The 16,850-nt window shown below is 42.8% G+C and overlaps 1 protein-coding gene across 2 annotated transcripts in view; it reads left to right on the forward strand.

Moving 5' to 3' along the window:
* Hhat (hedgehog acyltransferase) overlaps positions 1 to 16,850 on the forward strand; it is a 235,173-nt gene that overhangs the window by 23,904 nt on the left and 194,419 nt on the right. For both annotated transcript variants that reach the window (XM_013015052.1, XM_013015053.1), the window contains 2 exons: positions 7,775 to 7,888; positions 15,905 to 16,099. In XM_013015052.1, coding sequence (XP_012870506.1) covers positions 7,775 to 7,888; positions 15,905 to 16,099 — 309 coding nt within the window. The remainder of the gene's footprint in view (positions 1 to 7,774; positions 7,889 to 15,904; positions 16,100 to 16,850) is intronic.

Below are 16,850 nucleotides of genomic sequence, written 5' to 3' on the forward strand. Positions count from 1 at the left end.
GCACGTTGAAGAAATGCAGTGGGAACTGGCTGTATGCAGGAGAGGCCAGGCCATGAGATAGATAGCTGCGTGCCATAATAACCCGCTCTCCAGAGAACTAATCAGGCTTCTGTGAGAACCTCTGTTAACCTCTTGGGAAGGTGATACCTGCCAGGAAGCTACCTCCTCCTAGGGCTCATATTTTATACGTTCAGGCATTTCTCAACATTGCCACACTCACTTATATCATCTCTAAGCCATCGCACTGGGCATGCCCAGAAATGCTGTTGGAGGTCGGGTCTCTTGGATAGCTTGGGCAGCTGATGGGCAGAGGAGGCATGTGGGAGAATTTTCCCATCCCTTCCCATTCCTGTTTCCCCCTTCATACAGCAGGTAGCATTCAAGGAGAAAGGTGGTAACTAGCATGATGAATTCTCCCGTATTTCCCTAGATGGATGACAAAACCCTTAACTTTGCATTTCTTCCTTCCTTCCTTCCTTCCTTCCTTCTTTCTTTCTATTTTATCATGCTGTTTAAAATTGGCCTTCTGTTCTGGGTACCTCCACCACTTTGGGGTTCCATCTGGTATCCTAGTTGACTAGTGTATTAGTAGCTTTTGTGAGTGTGCAAAGACTTTCTGAGGACAACCCAGATTCTCTGAGAATGAGGGCTGCGTTAGAGGGTGTGGTGCCCAAAGGGCTGGAGACACTTTTATTCTTGGTTTTTATTGTGACATCTTTCTCTTTGTGGTATGCTGGAGAGCTGACATTAATGGGCTGTATGATTTATTAACATACCTTGTAGACAGAAGTCATACGTTTGTGTAACTTGTTTTCTGGTTAGTCCTTTCTTTTACATTTTTTAATCATAATCTCTGACTTATTTATCAGCTGGACTCATTGCTCCCTTTTTCCTCTATATACTTGTAGAAAACATGGCTAGTGTTTTTCCAGTCTGAGAAGTGTGGGGAAGAGAATATATTTTGTGTCATTGGATTTCATAGTGGCATTTAATGTTTCTTTGTAACACTTGATCCTTCCAAGGTGTGACTATGACTTGACTATCGTTGGTGCCCAGTGTGCTGATGGTTAAAAGGTGGTATGAGCTGTCAGAGTAGACCCTTGTGGGAGGTTGTCCAATCACTGGGGTGAGCCCATAGTAGGGATTGAATTGGTTTTCTGGGATCTGGACTTGTTTTGGCTTCCTGCGTTATCATGTGATTTCTCTGTCTGTCTGTGTGTCTGTCTCTATTTCTCTGACATATTCTTCTGCCATGATGCCATCCACCACAATGTCCTCACCCAAACTAGCACAATGATGTTGAATATCCAGAACTCTGGCCTAAATAAAACTATAAACCTATTTTCTTTATGAAGCACCCAGTCTTAGGCCTATTTTCTCAGTAGTAGAAAATGGATGAATCTAGATTTCTTCTCTGTTACTTTTAGGATGAAGGGGAGACAGGTCTACCCATGTGAAGTCTATCCACGTTAAACCGAGTATCTCTGTAGCCATGCGTAGCCTAGAGTGACTTCAGAGACGTAGGTGGGGGAGGGAGATATAATGAACGGATGCTCACAGTTTAGGATGGCAGTTGGGTTGAAGCTTTTCAAAGACTTTGCCTACCTTAATTAGGACCTCGTCATTTGATGAAGGCTTCTCAAGATACTTCTCTCCTCTTTCATAAAACATTTTCCCTCTACCACTGGACTCATTTGCTTGCAGTAGAGGGGGAAGGCCATGCGGAGGCGCTACGGTGCACACATGGTACTGTTGGTGCTTCCCAGCCTGGTCACAGAAGACCTCACCTGTGCAGCATGCGAAAGATGTGCCAGCATAGACTTTGCTATTTATAGAAAAAAAAAAAGTTTTATGAGTGGGACCATTTGATCTTTAAGGAATTTTGGTTGGGAGAGACCGTGGTCTCTGGAAATTGTGAGCACACAGATGATTTAGCTCACATTAGTTTAGAAGTAGCAAAACAGCTGTTGAAAGAAAAAGAAAACTCTTCCAGTAATTGCTCAATGAATCATCCACTCGAGTTCATCCAGAGAGCAGTGTCCCTTCTGTGCAGAATTCCTGCAGAATTAGTCTTCTTTTGTGTTCCTTGTCTGGGGATTTTTAGGGCATTAAGGTGAGCTTGCTGCCTTTGAATGTGCAGGGAAACTCTTATAACTTCAAGAACCTTATAAAGGTTCTCTCTGATCATAGAGAAATGGTTACTCAGTGGTATTAGGAATTCAGTATCATCTCCAAGTACACAATAAGCAAGTAATGCTATTTGTGATGTGTTTACACAAAATGTCTAGTATCTGTGCTATGTTGTGTTTTTTGCAATGTGTTAGCTATGAGGGTAAGGAAGGTGGAAAATACATTCATTTCCCTGCTGTTTTTCCATGGAAAGACATGAATAAAATGCATAATGAAAAATACAGACTGGTGAGTATGTAATTTTCTATTTTGTCTTAAAAGTACAAAAAGAAAAGTGTTTTTTGAAAGTGTCTGTCATAAACACTCATTGCCTGCATTCTCCATTCATTGGATTTCCCTAGCTGGTGTTTGCTTCATGGGATAGATTTATTTCAGAATAATATTCTTCAGTGTGAATTATTATGATAAGTTAGAGCTGAATTCCAATCAGAAGAAAATATTTCTCCTACAGTGTGTTAATTATGGCTTCATTGCAGTCAACAATAGAATCTATCCATCATTTTAAAAACAAAGAAAATGATCGCAAGGATTTACAGATATATCAGGATAATTGAAAGGGCTTCAGGAGTAACAAGAAGTGAGTTTCCAGAGTCAAGAGGCAAATTAAGCTGCACTGTATTTACACAGATCTTGGCTTGGGAACCTGGTGCTAGGGTACATTCCCAAATGCTGCCACAGTAAGAAGCAAGAAGACCCTGGAATCCCCAGCATAGACACCATTCTTCCAGAAGCTTGGCCATTTGCAGACACATGAGCTGCAAGGAATTCTGGGATATGTAGTTCTTGTATCATCAGACTTATAGAAAGTCTTGTAGGGAAGAGTGGAATAGTAATGGCGGAGCCCATTGGCAGCAGAGCCAATGCAGATACATGGTCTTGAGGAAAGATTAAGATGGCTGCTTTTCTGTGACATCGCAGAGGTGATAGCTTTATTGAATGTGATATTCCCCTTTGTTCAACCATACATTCACTATACTTCTTTCCTTTCTTTTGACTGGGTTGGGAGCTTGAACAGCTCAACTCTCTTACCCACAGCTATCTGCCTCCAGCAAACATTTGAGAATGGAAACTCCTGGATTTGCGTTTCTGGGATTATCAAAGCAACACACAGTTTGTTGTTTGCCCATGTATTTACCTGACAGATACATACATTATGTTTCATATATGCCAGGCACTATTGCAATTGTTTTCTATGTTTTAGCTTGTTCTTGGTTGTTGGTCCTGCCACTTGGATTCGGGGCCTGGGGCGCTGCCCCTGAGCTTTTCAGCTCAAGGCTAGCACTCTACCATTTTGAGCTACAGTGCCACTTCTGGCTTTCTGGTGGTTAATTGGAGACAAGAGTCTCACAGGACTTGCCTGCCAGAGCTAGCTTCAAATCGTGATCCTCAGATCTCAGCCTCCTAAGTAGCTAGATGACGGGCAGGAGCCACTGACACCCAGCTTGTTATTCTTACAATGACATCATTTCTTCCATGTTAGAGGACTGCATTTAAACCAGTATCTTAAAAATGGATAAGACCATTGTGTAATCTTTCTACTTTTCACACAGGGTTTGTTGACTACTATATGCTGAATTATTGCCGGGCACAATGCTAAACATATGTGTAGACCAAATAGGAAGGAATCCATAGCTCAGTTACCTGTACCAAAGTACAATGTGGGAAGTGGCCAGCCTGAAGGTAGCTGCGGCATAATGTGGAAGCATAGGCAAGGAGCACGAATCCACACTGTGGACAGATGGCTTGAGTGGCATGATCTGGCTGGGTGCTAGTGGCTCACGCCTGTAATCCTAGCTACTCAGGGGGCTGAGATCTGAGGATCACGGTTCAAAGCCAGCCCAGGCAGGAAAAGCCGTGAAACTCCTTGCCAGTAAACCACCAGAAAATCAGAAATGTGGCTCAAGTGGTAGAGCACTAGCCTTGAGCTGAAGAGCTGAGGGACAGCGCCCAGGCCCAGAGTTCAGGCCCCACAACCAACGAAAAAAAATGATTACTTTGGTGGTGTGAAGAGGGACAGAGTGGAAGGAATGTTTCACTAGGTAGAAAATGTTCCTCAGATTGGGTCTAGCGCCTAGAGTATGGCTAGAAACAAGACTTGTAGAGACTCCAGGGTATTTTTGGTTAATGATTCGTTGGTGTGCTGTGGGTGAGACTCTTCTATGACTTTTCCTAGAATCTGTAATTGTCGAGGTTTCTAGCCAATAGGAACGATCTATAGTGCCACCTCTACCTAGAGTAGCGCCATACTCTGACCTGAGCTCACTAGAAAGGACATGGTGCATTGTGGGGAATCCAGTTGAGTAATGTCCTTGGCGTAACTGTTGTGGGTCAGGGTGAGTTTCTCTACTTGGGGCATTTTAATGGGTGCTTTGGGATTTTGCCTGACATTGGCACTTGTACACTATTTTAATTTAGTTGACCTCAGCTTTTTAGCCACAGGTTTATTGTTTTCAGCTGGAAAATAGGCTTCAAGCCTGTGGCTTCTTTAGAGTTGTCTGGAGGGAATACAAGAGAAAACCCAGAATCAGGTCTGTCTGCCTGTCATGAGAGGTACCCAGGCAAGGGGTTGTGAGTAAGAGCGTGGATCTGGACAGGCTTAAGGCTGATGAGAATTCAGGGCTAGAAGGAGGAAATGTTTACTCAGCAGTGAGTTGGCAGCCTAAATCTTCATTTGCCAGGAATTTTTTTTCTTTTAACTTTTAGGGCAGTCATCACCTTTCTCTTAGCCAGGACTCAATCCAAGAGTGGATGAGCACAGTACTCTCTTAGTATTTCTTTCCTTTAGCTGGACACTCTTATTTGCACTCACTGGGAGGGATATTAGACATCATGCTACTTTGGCTCTTGACTTTACAAACAAGGAGTCTCAGAGTCAGATAGTTAAGTGACTTTTCCAAGTTTAAACCAGAAGTAAAAATATGGAGAGAACTTAAGTTGTTTGCTATTTTTTTTTTTTACTCCTTTGCTCTCCTGCCCACCAGTTGTAAAGGCTCTCTGAATAGATGGTTTCTGTAGTACAGATTTCAGTGGAGGGTCTTGCTCTTAGGGAACCATTTTTTTCTCCTAGAGAGAAAGTATAGGCATGTGAATTAACTATAATAAAAGTCCTAATATTGAAGAGAGTGGCTTACAGTGTGGTCGAGAAGGGTCCACACCCGACTGGACATTCAAATTGTACTGTCCATTGAACACTTACTTTGTGCATGCGGTTGGGCTGGTTTCGTGGTTAAGAGGCCTTGGTAACACACCCTCTTGGTTGGAGATAGTTTAGTTAGAAGGTGGTGGTGTGGGGCAGAGGCCCCAAGGAAAAGGGCTGGTGCATTTAGAAACATCTCAGGGAACTCTTTCCTCTTTGATGCCCAGCTATGCCCTTGGTTCACTATGGACAAATGCTTTGCTTTCCCAGTCTCCCAGTTAACTCTTTTGTAACGTGAAGTTCAAAAACAAAACTGTTTTATTCCAACTATGGAACATTCTGGAAGAGGCAAAATTATTGAGGCAGTAGCTGGTAGGGAGAGAGACATGAGCAGGTGGAGCCAAAGAAAGATTTTTAGATTAGTAAAACCACCCGTATGATACTGTGATATATATATGTATATATACATACACACATATATTTATATTTATCTAAATTCATGAGTGTCCTGACCAATTATGAGCCCCACTGTAAACTTTGGATGCTGGGTGACGATGTTTGATCCTAATTAGAACAATGGTACTAGTAGGGGATGGTAGGGGATGATGCCAGTGGAGGAGGGTGCATGTGAAAGGAGAGGTGTATGGGAACTCAGTACTGTGTGCTCAGTTCTTCTGTGAACCCAAAATGGCTCTAGATGATCAAACCCATGAACTAAACAAAAACCCCCACCATGTTCAGGATTGTTCTGAGGTTGTGGCTTTGGTCAGTGAGAGTAGGATAAGGAAAGACTGGTCTCTCTCTGTAGAGAGATTGCCTTGCTGCTCCCTCCCTCCCTTGTTCATGGTTTTCAGATCATCTTAATTGTGGATGAGGTGGAGTGGGGACTGTGGGTCTTGTAGACTTCTAGTTCCTTAAGGATGAAGAATTCTTTTATGGGTTCCCACATCGTCTGGAATAAAACACTGCTCTGTGTAGGGAGAGAGGCAGTTGAAAAACACCAGGCCCAGAAAATCTGAATTCCCCAGACCTCAGACTTCTCAGTGTTGCCTGGTTGCTGATCACATGGCTCAGAAGTAACAACCATCTTTGTTAACTTATCCAGTCCAGTAAATTCTTATGTGTAGGTACTCAGAACATTCAGTAGTGACGAAGATGATGATGGTTCTGGGGCTGAAGGTTATGCATCATGTTCAAGGTAATGATGGCTAGGATGTAGATAGATTGGTGGTGGTGGTGGTGGTGGTGGTGGTGTGTGTGTGTGTGTGTGTGTGTGTGTGTGTGTGTGTGTGTGTGTATGTGTGTATGTAAATCCATGCTAAATCTCTAAGATTTGGCTGTTTGGCTTACTTCCTCTATTCTTATAGTCTGGTATGAATCAACATTGGGCACACACATACACACACGTATATTCTCCGGAAAACAAACATTTGTAGCTAGTATGAAATTGTCCCTTCATTCTCAGAATCAGAAAGCATTTTTTCCCTCCCTCTAAATCCATTTAAGTGGCTACAAGTTGCATTTGCAGAGATTGGTAAGATGTTCCCTGTCAGTTGTCATTGGAAGATGCCTTCCTCTCCCACACAATTCTGGTGGAAAATTCTGATTTAGTCATGGCGGTACCAAACTGTTCAATTGGCTAAGCTCGCATTACCCACTTAAGGGTAGCTCCTGTCTGTGTTTCTGCTCTCTGTGCTCAACTTGGCTGCCCTGACCATTTCTGGCACTTCTGAGAAACCAGGGCTGTGAGGTGAGGGTCTCCGGGTGCCGTGATGTCCACTCCTGCCTTCCCCAGCCAGAGCCTCACACAGCCATGGCGTCTGGTACCAATATAGGCAAAAAACACTCCATGGATACAGGGCTTCACCCAGGGGACAGGAGGTGCACCTGTCATTCTTTCACCATAAATCTATATGCAAATTTGTTAATTTCTCAATCCATATAATTATCCTGTTGCTTACTTAAAAGTAATGAACAGGATTTACCTTTAAGTGATATCATTAATATCCAACTTGCATTTCTCTTCTTATTGAAGTGAAAAGAACAGGTTTTGGTATCTAACAGATATCTCCAGTTCAGTGCTCGTACCATCCGTTACCTTGGGGAAATCAGTTGATGCCTTTCAGCCTTGTTCCATCTTTTACAAAATGGAATAAGGATATTTTCTATCCCATGTAGGACCCTGGAGAAATCCACTTTAGGGAAGACACAGCTACACAGAAAGTACAGAGTGGGCTTGGGAAATGGCAGGGAGACCAGACCAGCTGGAGGGAGGAGTTCTGGGTATGTTGGGAGGAAAGACTAGAAATGGTTATATGCTATTTTTACAGAAGTTAGCGTCACATCTGCCTCATTTCTAGCTGTGCTATTTAGTGGGGCTTGTGTTCCATCTCAGACAAATACTCAAATCCCTCTGATAATATCAGTTCTTGTTTTGATCTTTTTTAGGACCCGACTGATTTTGAATGGAGCTTCTGGATGGAATGGGGAAAGCAGAGGCTGCTGTGGCTTTTCCTTGGGCATATGACAGTGTCTCAGTTGGCCATGCTGCTCGTAAGGAAGGTATGAGTCCATGTGGCATTTCCCTTTAAGAAAAGAGAGTTCTTAGCATAACTATTAGCCTTGGGAACCTGACAAAAGTTGGCAGTGGTCGACAGGAATTTAAGATGGAGGTGTCTTACATGTTCATCCTTTATTCAGGTTCTTGTTTAAGCCATTGAAAAATATGACAATTTTAGCGTGACAGTAACTTCTAAAGGTTTACTCTAAGGTCATCCCTGGTCAAACAATCTGGTAGAGAGAAATTATGTGGGTTTTTTTTGTTCACAAGTTTAGAAGAACAGGAATAGTTTTGTTTGGATTTAGGGATAATTTTAATCATGTAGGCTACTGTGGCTGTTTGAGGGCCGAATTCCCGTAGTGTTTTTTATTCTCTTACCTCAGCCTGGGCAAGACAGTAATGGATTCATTGAAGTAGAAATTTGCTTTTTTCTTCCTGCTCCCCGTCCCTTCTTTTCAATGAAGCTGATGTTCATGAAGAGAGTAAATACTCAGAATATGTTGCTGATGGGAAATCCTGTCTAAGAAAGTGCATTTTTTTTTTTTTTTGGTCTGTTGTGGTGCTTGAACTCTGGGCCTGGGTGCTGTCCCTCAGCTCTTCAGCTTAAGGCTAGTGCTCTACCACTTAACCCACACTGCCACTTCTGGCCTTTTTTTTTTTTTTTTTTTGCTTATGTGGTGCTGAGGAATCGAACCCAGGGCCTCATGCATGCAAGGCAAGCACTCTACCACTGAGCCACCTTCCCAGCCCCGAAAGTGCATCTCTTTCCAGAGCTGTGTCATACCATTCTTTGGGTTCTCTGCTGGAAAAGTAGAATCAAATCTCAGTAATGCCTTTTAATTGTGTCCTTTAGTGTTATAGGATAGTACTGTATCATACCTCTGCGACGTAGTGGTGACTGTGCTTATCCGAGCTGTTTTTAATGGTGTTACTCAAGAATATTTTCCTTTTAGATGATGATTGAGGAGCTAATAAAAGAAATGATACCAAGTACCACCACAGTAACAGAATCTTGAATTTTTCTAGGGTTTTGGTTTTTTTTCTTCTTAAATCTTTTTTTCTTTTTATCAATGGAGTATGCCAGATGTCTCTAATTTTGTTCAGATGACTGCACAACCTGGAAAAGTAGTTTCTGCTATTGATATATAACATGCTGCTACTATTGGTATTTTTGTATAAATATACATATGAATAAATATAAAGATAAATATATACATGTGTAAAAAAGTGGATATTTGCAAAGTGATTTCACAGAAGGTTGAATTGTGACCTCTTCTCAGAATTAGCTCCCACGGGGCCTGAGAACTTGCCAGGAAGATGGCTGTGTATCTAGGAGCTAGCTTTTGTCCAGGATCCTCTGATAGTTTCTTCTTGCTTCTGTTAATTCCTAATGTGAAAAAGTAAGTCTGTGCCTGAAATGTACCAAGTGAAAACAAAATGCAACTGAACTTACTTGGAAGTCAACACAAGAAACATGTTGGTTCTTTCCAGAGGCTTATGGAAATGGAGAAACCAGAAGCCCCTGGGGCAAGAGAGCAGGAAGTAAGACTAAGGAACGAGATGTCACTGGAGAGGTGCACGTAACTTGGGCCATTTATTTTTCAGCTCTCTTCTGAGGGTTGTTAATTTCTGAGCTTACTTTTCATCCTGGAAGAAGGAAGTCTTTCTATTGTGCTACCTTTCTTTAAATAAACTATTGATTGCCTTTTTATATCCAAGTGCTGGATCTTGTTTTCTAAAGTGGCAGCTTAATAAAATATTAGATGCTATCAGATATGAATATATTTAAAAAATTTAATGTAACTTTTCTGAGCAGACCTAATAATAATACATTTAAAAATTATTTCAAAACTGGAAACGGGTATATTTACCTCAACTATCATTTTAATGTTTATTTCCTTCCACACATTTCTGCTTAATTTTCTTTTCAAAGTTTCTGATTTTCTAGAAATTTAGCATTTTTCTTCCAACATAAAGCTCTTCTGCCCATAGGCAAATGATTTTTTTTTTTTTGTCGGTCGTGGAGCTTGAACTCTAGGCCTCAGCTCTTCAGCTTAAGGCGAGCGCTCTACCGCTTGAGCCACAGCACCACTTCCAGTTTTCTGGTGGTTTATTGAAGATCAGAGTCTCATGGACTCTGATCTCAGCCTCCTGAGATTACAGGCTAGGATTACAGGCATGAGTCACCAGCACCCGGCAGGCAAATGATTTAACACCCCTAAGTTTAGGGGAAAAATGTTCAAATTCATTAATAATCAACAAATACATCCTAGAACTACCATAATCGATCATTGATACTTTTCTAGTTTTGCAAAACCAAACCAAAATACCCTAAAGATACCAAATATTGCTATCTTACCCAGAGCAAGGGAGTATCAATTGGCTTCCTTTCCCCTGGAATGTATTACCTAGTAAAATCAGAGGTGACCACCCATAGCTACCAGTGCTAATCCTGACCTACTCCTTGGAGACTCTTCAGGGGATATGAACTAGCATGTTCACTGCAGTGGTGTTCATCATAGAAAGATTCAGTAGCAACTCAAATGTCTATTACATGAAAATGGATGAATTATAGAGTATTTATTTCATGAAGTAGAATGATTTCCAGCCAATAATGATCAGCATGGATGAATGTCTGAGTCATAACCATGTGCAAATACAAGAAATCAGATGGGATTCCATGTATAGAAAGCTCAGGAATGTGCAGACTAAATGGTACATTCACACGTGCAAAGTCCGGTGTTAAATGGGGCTTAGATATGGCTTATGTGTGGCCCCCAAGCAGTTGGATGGTTGCTCCCCAGTATGGCCATGTCTCACCATTTAGTTTGCTTATTGCTTCGAGCTCACTCAGCCTTCTTCTGTCTGAGGAGGTAGCACTAAAGATCTTTAAGAGGACTGGTTTTGGGACTTGCTCGAGAATTCCAAAATCTGCCTATTACATAAAATGGCATTGGAGATATCTACAACCTACATAGATCTTCTCATATAATTTAACTATTCTATAAAGGTCTTATAAGACTTAATACAATGCAGATGCTAAATAAATAATTGTACTGTTCAGGGAATGATGATAAGGAAAAAAAATGTCTGTGCATGTTTAGTATAGGTGCAGTTCTTTTATGTTTGGATATATATCCATGGATAAGGAGCCTTCAAAATATGGAGGGCTGACTGTATTTGAAGTATTTAAGAGCCCTTGGGTGAATTATAGTTTTGCTACTCTAAAGATCTATACACTCACGCCAGGGACTTCATGTCTTTGAGCCTGGCTCTTGGTTGGGCAATGGGGATGGTGCTCTGGCTTGTTGGCATCGTGGAGGATGTGTGATAAGCAGAGTCATTCAAGATTATGCTTTCATGTGATGAGAGCCCAGTGCTTGGTGGCTGTTGGTGTTGTCTGCTGGAGGAGGGGCCTCCAGAGTGTTCAAGGAAGGAGGTGATTGTCTTCAAATTCCACACTTCTCAAGGTCAGAGGCCACGTCTGGTCATCCAGCAAATGTCTTCTTTTGAAACTATTTCAAGCTGGTTCTGGTGGAAAGGATTAGGATATAGCACCCCTTCCTTTATAGGGACTCACACAGTTCAGTGAGAAGTTAGAGGGGAAGTCAGACACCAGTCATTCAGCTATGCCTGAGATGGTGTTGGGGCTGGGCTGGCTGCAATGGATGCTTGGGACCAACGAGCATGCAACATTGGCCATGCTGGTGTCAGGACAGGCACCTACAAAGGAAGCTTTGGAGCTATGGTTGGAAGGATATTCAGTTTACATATTTGGCTTCCTGTGTTTTGATATCAGGTATGGGCGGATAGGAGGCCTTGTCTTTCTCTGCAGAGCATGACTTATCCAATGTCTGCAGGATGGGTTCTTTGCATTTTGCTCAGAATGAGGCAGAGTGAGCTCTGAGTCCTCTCCCTCGGTGTGTGTCTCATCTCCTGTGTGACCATAGGCTTCATTGGTGTGACATCTGCTTGTGGCTGGGGCACAGGGCTTTCTTTGTCTACCTCTTCTTGGCCTTCTTGTAAGAAGAAACCACAGCTTTGGCCCCATTAGCTGTGGCCTTTCGGCACCTGGGTGTTCCAGGTGCCTTCATTTGGAGAGTTGTTTTTGGTCCTTATTCAGGGTGGAAGATTTGGGTCACAGTTGTCTTTTATTTCCCTGTTCTCTGAGGCATCATAAGCCATGACCAGTGCTGGGGAGGGACAGGCTTTAATGGTTCTTGCTGGCATAACCAGAATCCCTGAAAGATGCTACCACTCTGCATCTACAATCTAAGCTCAGGTCTCCATTCACTCACACTACCTCCCTTCGCTCGCACTGAGAGGCAGGCTACTTTCAAAAGCATATGGTTTCTTCTATCATTTTTCCTTTTGGTCCTGATAAGTAGTAAAACTTTCCACTGAGCTCACTGATTGAGGTTAAATGCCTTTCCTCCAGACAGGACTCATGCTCTGGGCTTTGGGTGGGGGGGACTCAATGAAGAACCAGGGCTCTGAGAGAGGAGGCTGTGGGTTTGTTATGATCGGGCTGTGTGTGGTTGGGTTGTCTCCTTTCTCGGACACTTCTGTGGCCTTGCCACCACCTGAGACGCACTGTTCTGTGCACTAAGAACTAAAAATACCCCTGTGTGAACTTTTGAGAAGGCTAGCCTGGTGTGGGGGTGGAGGGTGGGACTCTGTTGACTACAGAGTGGTTTTCACTGGATCCCTGGCTGTAGAAGCTGCAGCATTAGCACCTGCCGCATGCTCAGCTCCCCTTGGCACGGTATACAGAGGACTGAGAAGCTTGGTCCCCTGTGAGGCCATGGTGAACAGCACTCTCTTCTAGCAGTGTCATATCTATGCAGCTAATATGATCTCTTGCACTGATGGTTCTCCCAGAATCTGACTTTTCTCTCCATTGTATCTGGCTAAGCAGACAAAAAATCCCTTGATAGATGATATCCTTTTGTTTTTTCTTTGTGCTCCGGAATAGCTGTCTAGAATGCAGTTTTTTGGACTCTAGGAGAGAGTGGGTGTTTCTCCCCAGTTTTCTTGGGGAAAACACATTACACACATACATATATATATATATATATACACACACACATCTATCAACTGCATATATATATATATGTATATATATATTTCAATAGCAGCTACAATTGATAGTGTAGTATGTTCTAAGCTATACCATGTATAAGAGTATCGATTGAATACTAAAGAGACAAATATGCTTCCTCATGGTGGGGACCACATTTCTGTCATACTAGTTGAGGACAAGGTCATGGATCCTTCTATGTCAGAATTTTAATGACATTTTGGGGATTGGATTCTAATAGTATCTTTGTGGACACATAAAGGATTTTGGGGGATTGTAATTCACACAACAGTTCTGCATAGGGGATTCTTTTTGTGTTCTTCAAATCTTTTCATTTCCTGTCCACCATGAGATGTATAGTTCCCCATTGCAAGTCTGGAGATGAGCGACTGGTATGAAGGTTAGTGGAGAGCATGGGGCTAATGTGAGAATATTTCTATCATGTCTTAGAACTTCCTCCAGGACCGTCTTCCTGTTCTGTTTGGCAGGAGGAAATCAGCAGGGAATGAGAATATGGAGCACATTTGTCTTCTGAGTAGCTTTTGAAACCATTATTAAAGTCATCGCAGAATCTCTCATGCCAATGGGGCTTATACGGAACATTATGAAGTATTTCCTTAAAGGTTCTTCCAGCTGTTTTCCAAGTCGAGGTAACTTCCGTCTGTGGTTAAACTCCAAATGGATCCCAGTGAACAGGCTTTTTCCAAATGGATCAAATAGCACTTAGTCAAAGTGTAACTGCATCTTCGCATATGCATGTAACCATGCAAGCATGGAAAAGAATTCCAGCAGTCAATGCTGTAGGTCATAGTAAAAAGAACCTTCTTTCTTTTTCATTTGTTAAAGTGATGTCCTAAAATAGTCTTTGGCAAACTTGTTCCTGAAAATTGGCCTCTGCCCAGAGGTGAGCCAGTGGAGGAAAATGTGAAGCAAATTTATGTGGTTGTTTTCTGTGGGTAGTAGGATGGAAACATGGTAAAAAGATGAACGTCACATTTCTCTGGTTTTCTTGGAACTTAAAAGTGGCTGACCTAGTCTCGAATTTAACAAGTTCTCTTTGGGCTGGAGTGCAGATGTGGGGACAATCAGTTCCGAAGCAACATTTTGGGAGAGTTAACTTCTAAGGATGAGATTTACAATTTCCACTCCACTGCTATTTTCCCTTGCTTGACTTTATTTTTATTTTTATTTATTTTTGTACCAGTAGTGGGGTGTGTACTCAGTGCCTCACTCTCTCACTTGATTTTTTCATTCAAGGCTTTTCACTCTACCACTTGAGCCACATCTCCACATTTGGCTTTTGTTGTTGTTGTTGTTAATTGGAGATGAGCAATGTTCAGATTTATCTGCCTAGGCTAGGGAATCCTTTGTTCCAGGATCCTCAGATCTCAGCCTCTTGATTTGTTAGGATAACAGGCGTGAGTTGCCAGCATCTGGCTCAAGACATCTTGTTTTTATAGGAGGACCTAAATTCATGAAGTCCCTACTCCTCAACTCTGTATATATTTCTGCAAAACACATTGTAAAATGCATGTCTGTGAGATGTTGTGTTTACTTAAGGATAACTACCAATGTGTTGAGGAGCCCCTTATGTGTGTTTATCCTGTTCTAAGTATTCCATAGGTGTGGTGTATTTTATCTTCATAACCTCATGAAGTAGATATACTACATATAAAATTCTTACTCCAATTTTATATATAAAGAATTGGAAACACTGGGAGATCCACTAACTTGCCTTAGGCTATACAGCCAGTACCTGACCTCTTCCCGCCCCCCAAATACCCAGAGAAACTAAAAAGACTGTCACTAGATATTTAACTTTGAATCTGTGGTCCAGACTTTGGAGAGCCCTTTGGGGTATTATATTTGGAATTTTAGATTCCAGGTCCAAACTCCAGGAGTTCTCCATGCCAGTTCTGGCAACTCACTGCCAATGCCAAAAAAAAACACGGTGAAGGGAAGAGGAAGGGGATTTATTACATACCAGCTATGGGAATACAGCAGCACTTCAGTACCCCTTCAGCCATCTTTGCATACAGATGAAAGCTTTAGCTTAAAGTAGGCAGGGAACTGGGATCCAGGGGCAAAAGGTATGTGTAGTTAAAACACTTCCAGTCACAGGTTGGGCTTGGCTGACCATTATCTTAGCCCTTGTCTCTGGAAGGGCCTGGAGAAGTTGTTCTTGCTTTGTGGCTTGAGGGGAGCAGGCACAAGTCACTGTTGTCTGGCCTGACACGGTGGCCTGGTAGACAGTCTGATCTGAGAGGTTGGCTCTTCTCTTCCTTTTCGACAAGATGATAAGCAGGCATTGCCTGTCTGAAGGGTGTTTATCCCCTCCGGCCTTCTGTTACAAGATTCTTGGCAAAGCCTGTTTTTCCTGGAGCTCAAGGTCATTTGCCAAGTGAATGTAGGTGAGAATGGCTCTGGTCAGGGGACGCTGACGCAAAGTGATGTCACGGTGTCTAGCCTTTATCCTGCTTTTAATTCATCTGTGGGCCTAAGTATGGCACCGGTGCTTCTTGCCAAAGTGGCTTTTAAGCGCCTCTTAAGTGTGGGTGGCCCGTTGTTCTCATGGAGGCTCCCCAGCCGCGTGCACGGTGCCTTCCCCTTGCCTTCATCTCTGAAGGATGGTGCCCGTGGGGTATGACTGTCCAGATTGGGGGTGTTTCTCCAGTCTGTGAGGTCTGTAATAGCTGTTGAGAATGCAGCCTGGCATCCCATTGTTGTGAGGCTCAGTGGTTTGAGTGGCTCTGGCTGCAGGCAGGACTTGCTTCTGGGTGGTTCTGGGGATTCTGGAGGATTCTGGGAGTGAAGGTGCAGAGTGCTGACCTCCCTGGTTATTGGATTAGTAGAGATCCTCTTCTTCCCTATAGGCTCTTTCATAACAATGCCCATGGATTCACCTCTTTCTCTGTCTCCTGCCCCGCTTTGTCCACAGCACAGACCCTGGATCCTCACGGTCTATGGAATGTGGGCCTGCTGGCACGTGCTGGGGGCGCCAGGCGTGGCCATGGTTTTTCTCCACACCGTCATCTCCTTCTGCGTGGCCCAGTTCCGGTCACTGCTCCTGTCCTGGCTCTGTTCTCTCCTCCTGCTCTCCACCCTGAGGCTGCAAGGTGTGGAGGAAGTGAAGGTAAGTGTCCTCCTCTTACACTTAGTTTCTCTTGGATGCCAGTAGATGTCTTTATTTTCAGACAGGAAGCAATCCAAGATACTCGATGGGGCTCCAGGTAGAGGCCGTAGAGGGTGAATTGAAAAAAAAAATAAAAAGGTCCTGCTGTGTCCTGTAATCTTGTCTGATCTCTGTGAGGTTGTCTAGGGTCGGCTGAACTTTTGCTTCCAGCTTGTGTAGGCATGAGAGTGTCAGGTGTCATGAGTGGAGGGTGAGGAATGAGGGTTAAAGAGATGAACAGTTCTGTATTTCATTAAAACCCAAACACATCTACAAGCATTCTACAAGTTTTAAGGGGTGGTCTCGGGACATAATCTCACGTCATCTATTGCCCGCAGCGATTCCAAGACAGGTGAGGCAAGTGATTTTTATCCTTCTTACTTGATGTAAAGATTTGTTCATTATCTACTGATACAGGTGGTCATAGGAGCTCCTCATATTTAGAAAGTGGAAATAATGTGCTTTGGTCCACAGGGCCCAATCCAAGCTTCTGGCTTTTTGTTTCTTTTGTTTTTCTTTTGAAACGACAGCATCTTGACAGACTCAAATATTTACCAATTGTTTGTGCTAAGGGAAGAAGACATTAGGCCAAACCACACTTCAATATGGTTGTGGTTACATTAGTAAAGCTTTCCTTTTGCTGAAGTTTACCTTCTTGTATTAACTAAAGTATGGCAGATTCATCAGAGAATTCAAATGGTGAAATTGCTTA

This window comes from Dipodomys ordii, unplaced genomic scaffold (assembly GCF_000151885.1).
Source record: "Dipodomys ordii isolate 6190 unplaced genomic scaffold, Dord_2.0 Scaffold26, whole genome shotgun sequence".
NCBI lineage: Eukaryota > Metazoa > Chordata > Mammalia > Rodentia > Heteromyidae > Dipodomys > Dipodomys ordii.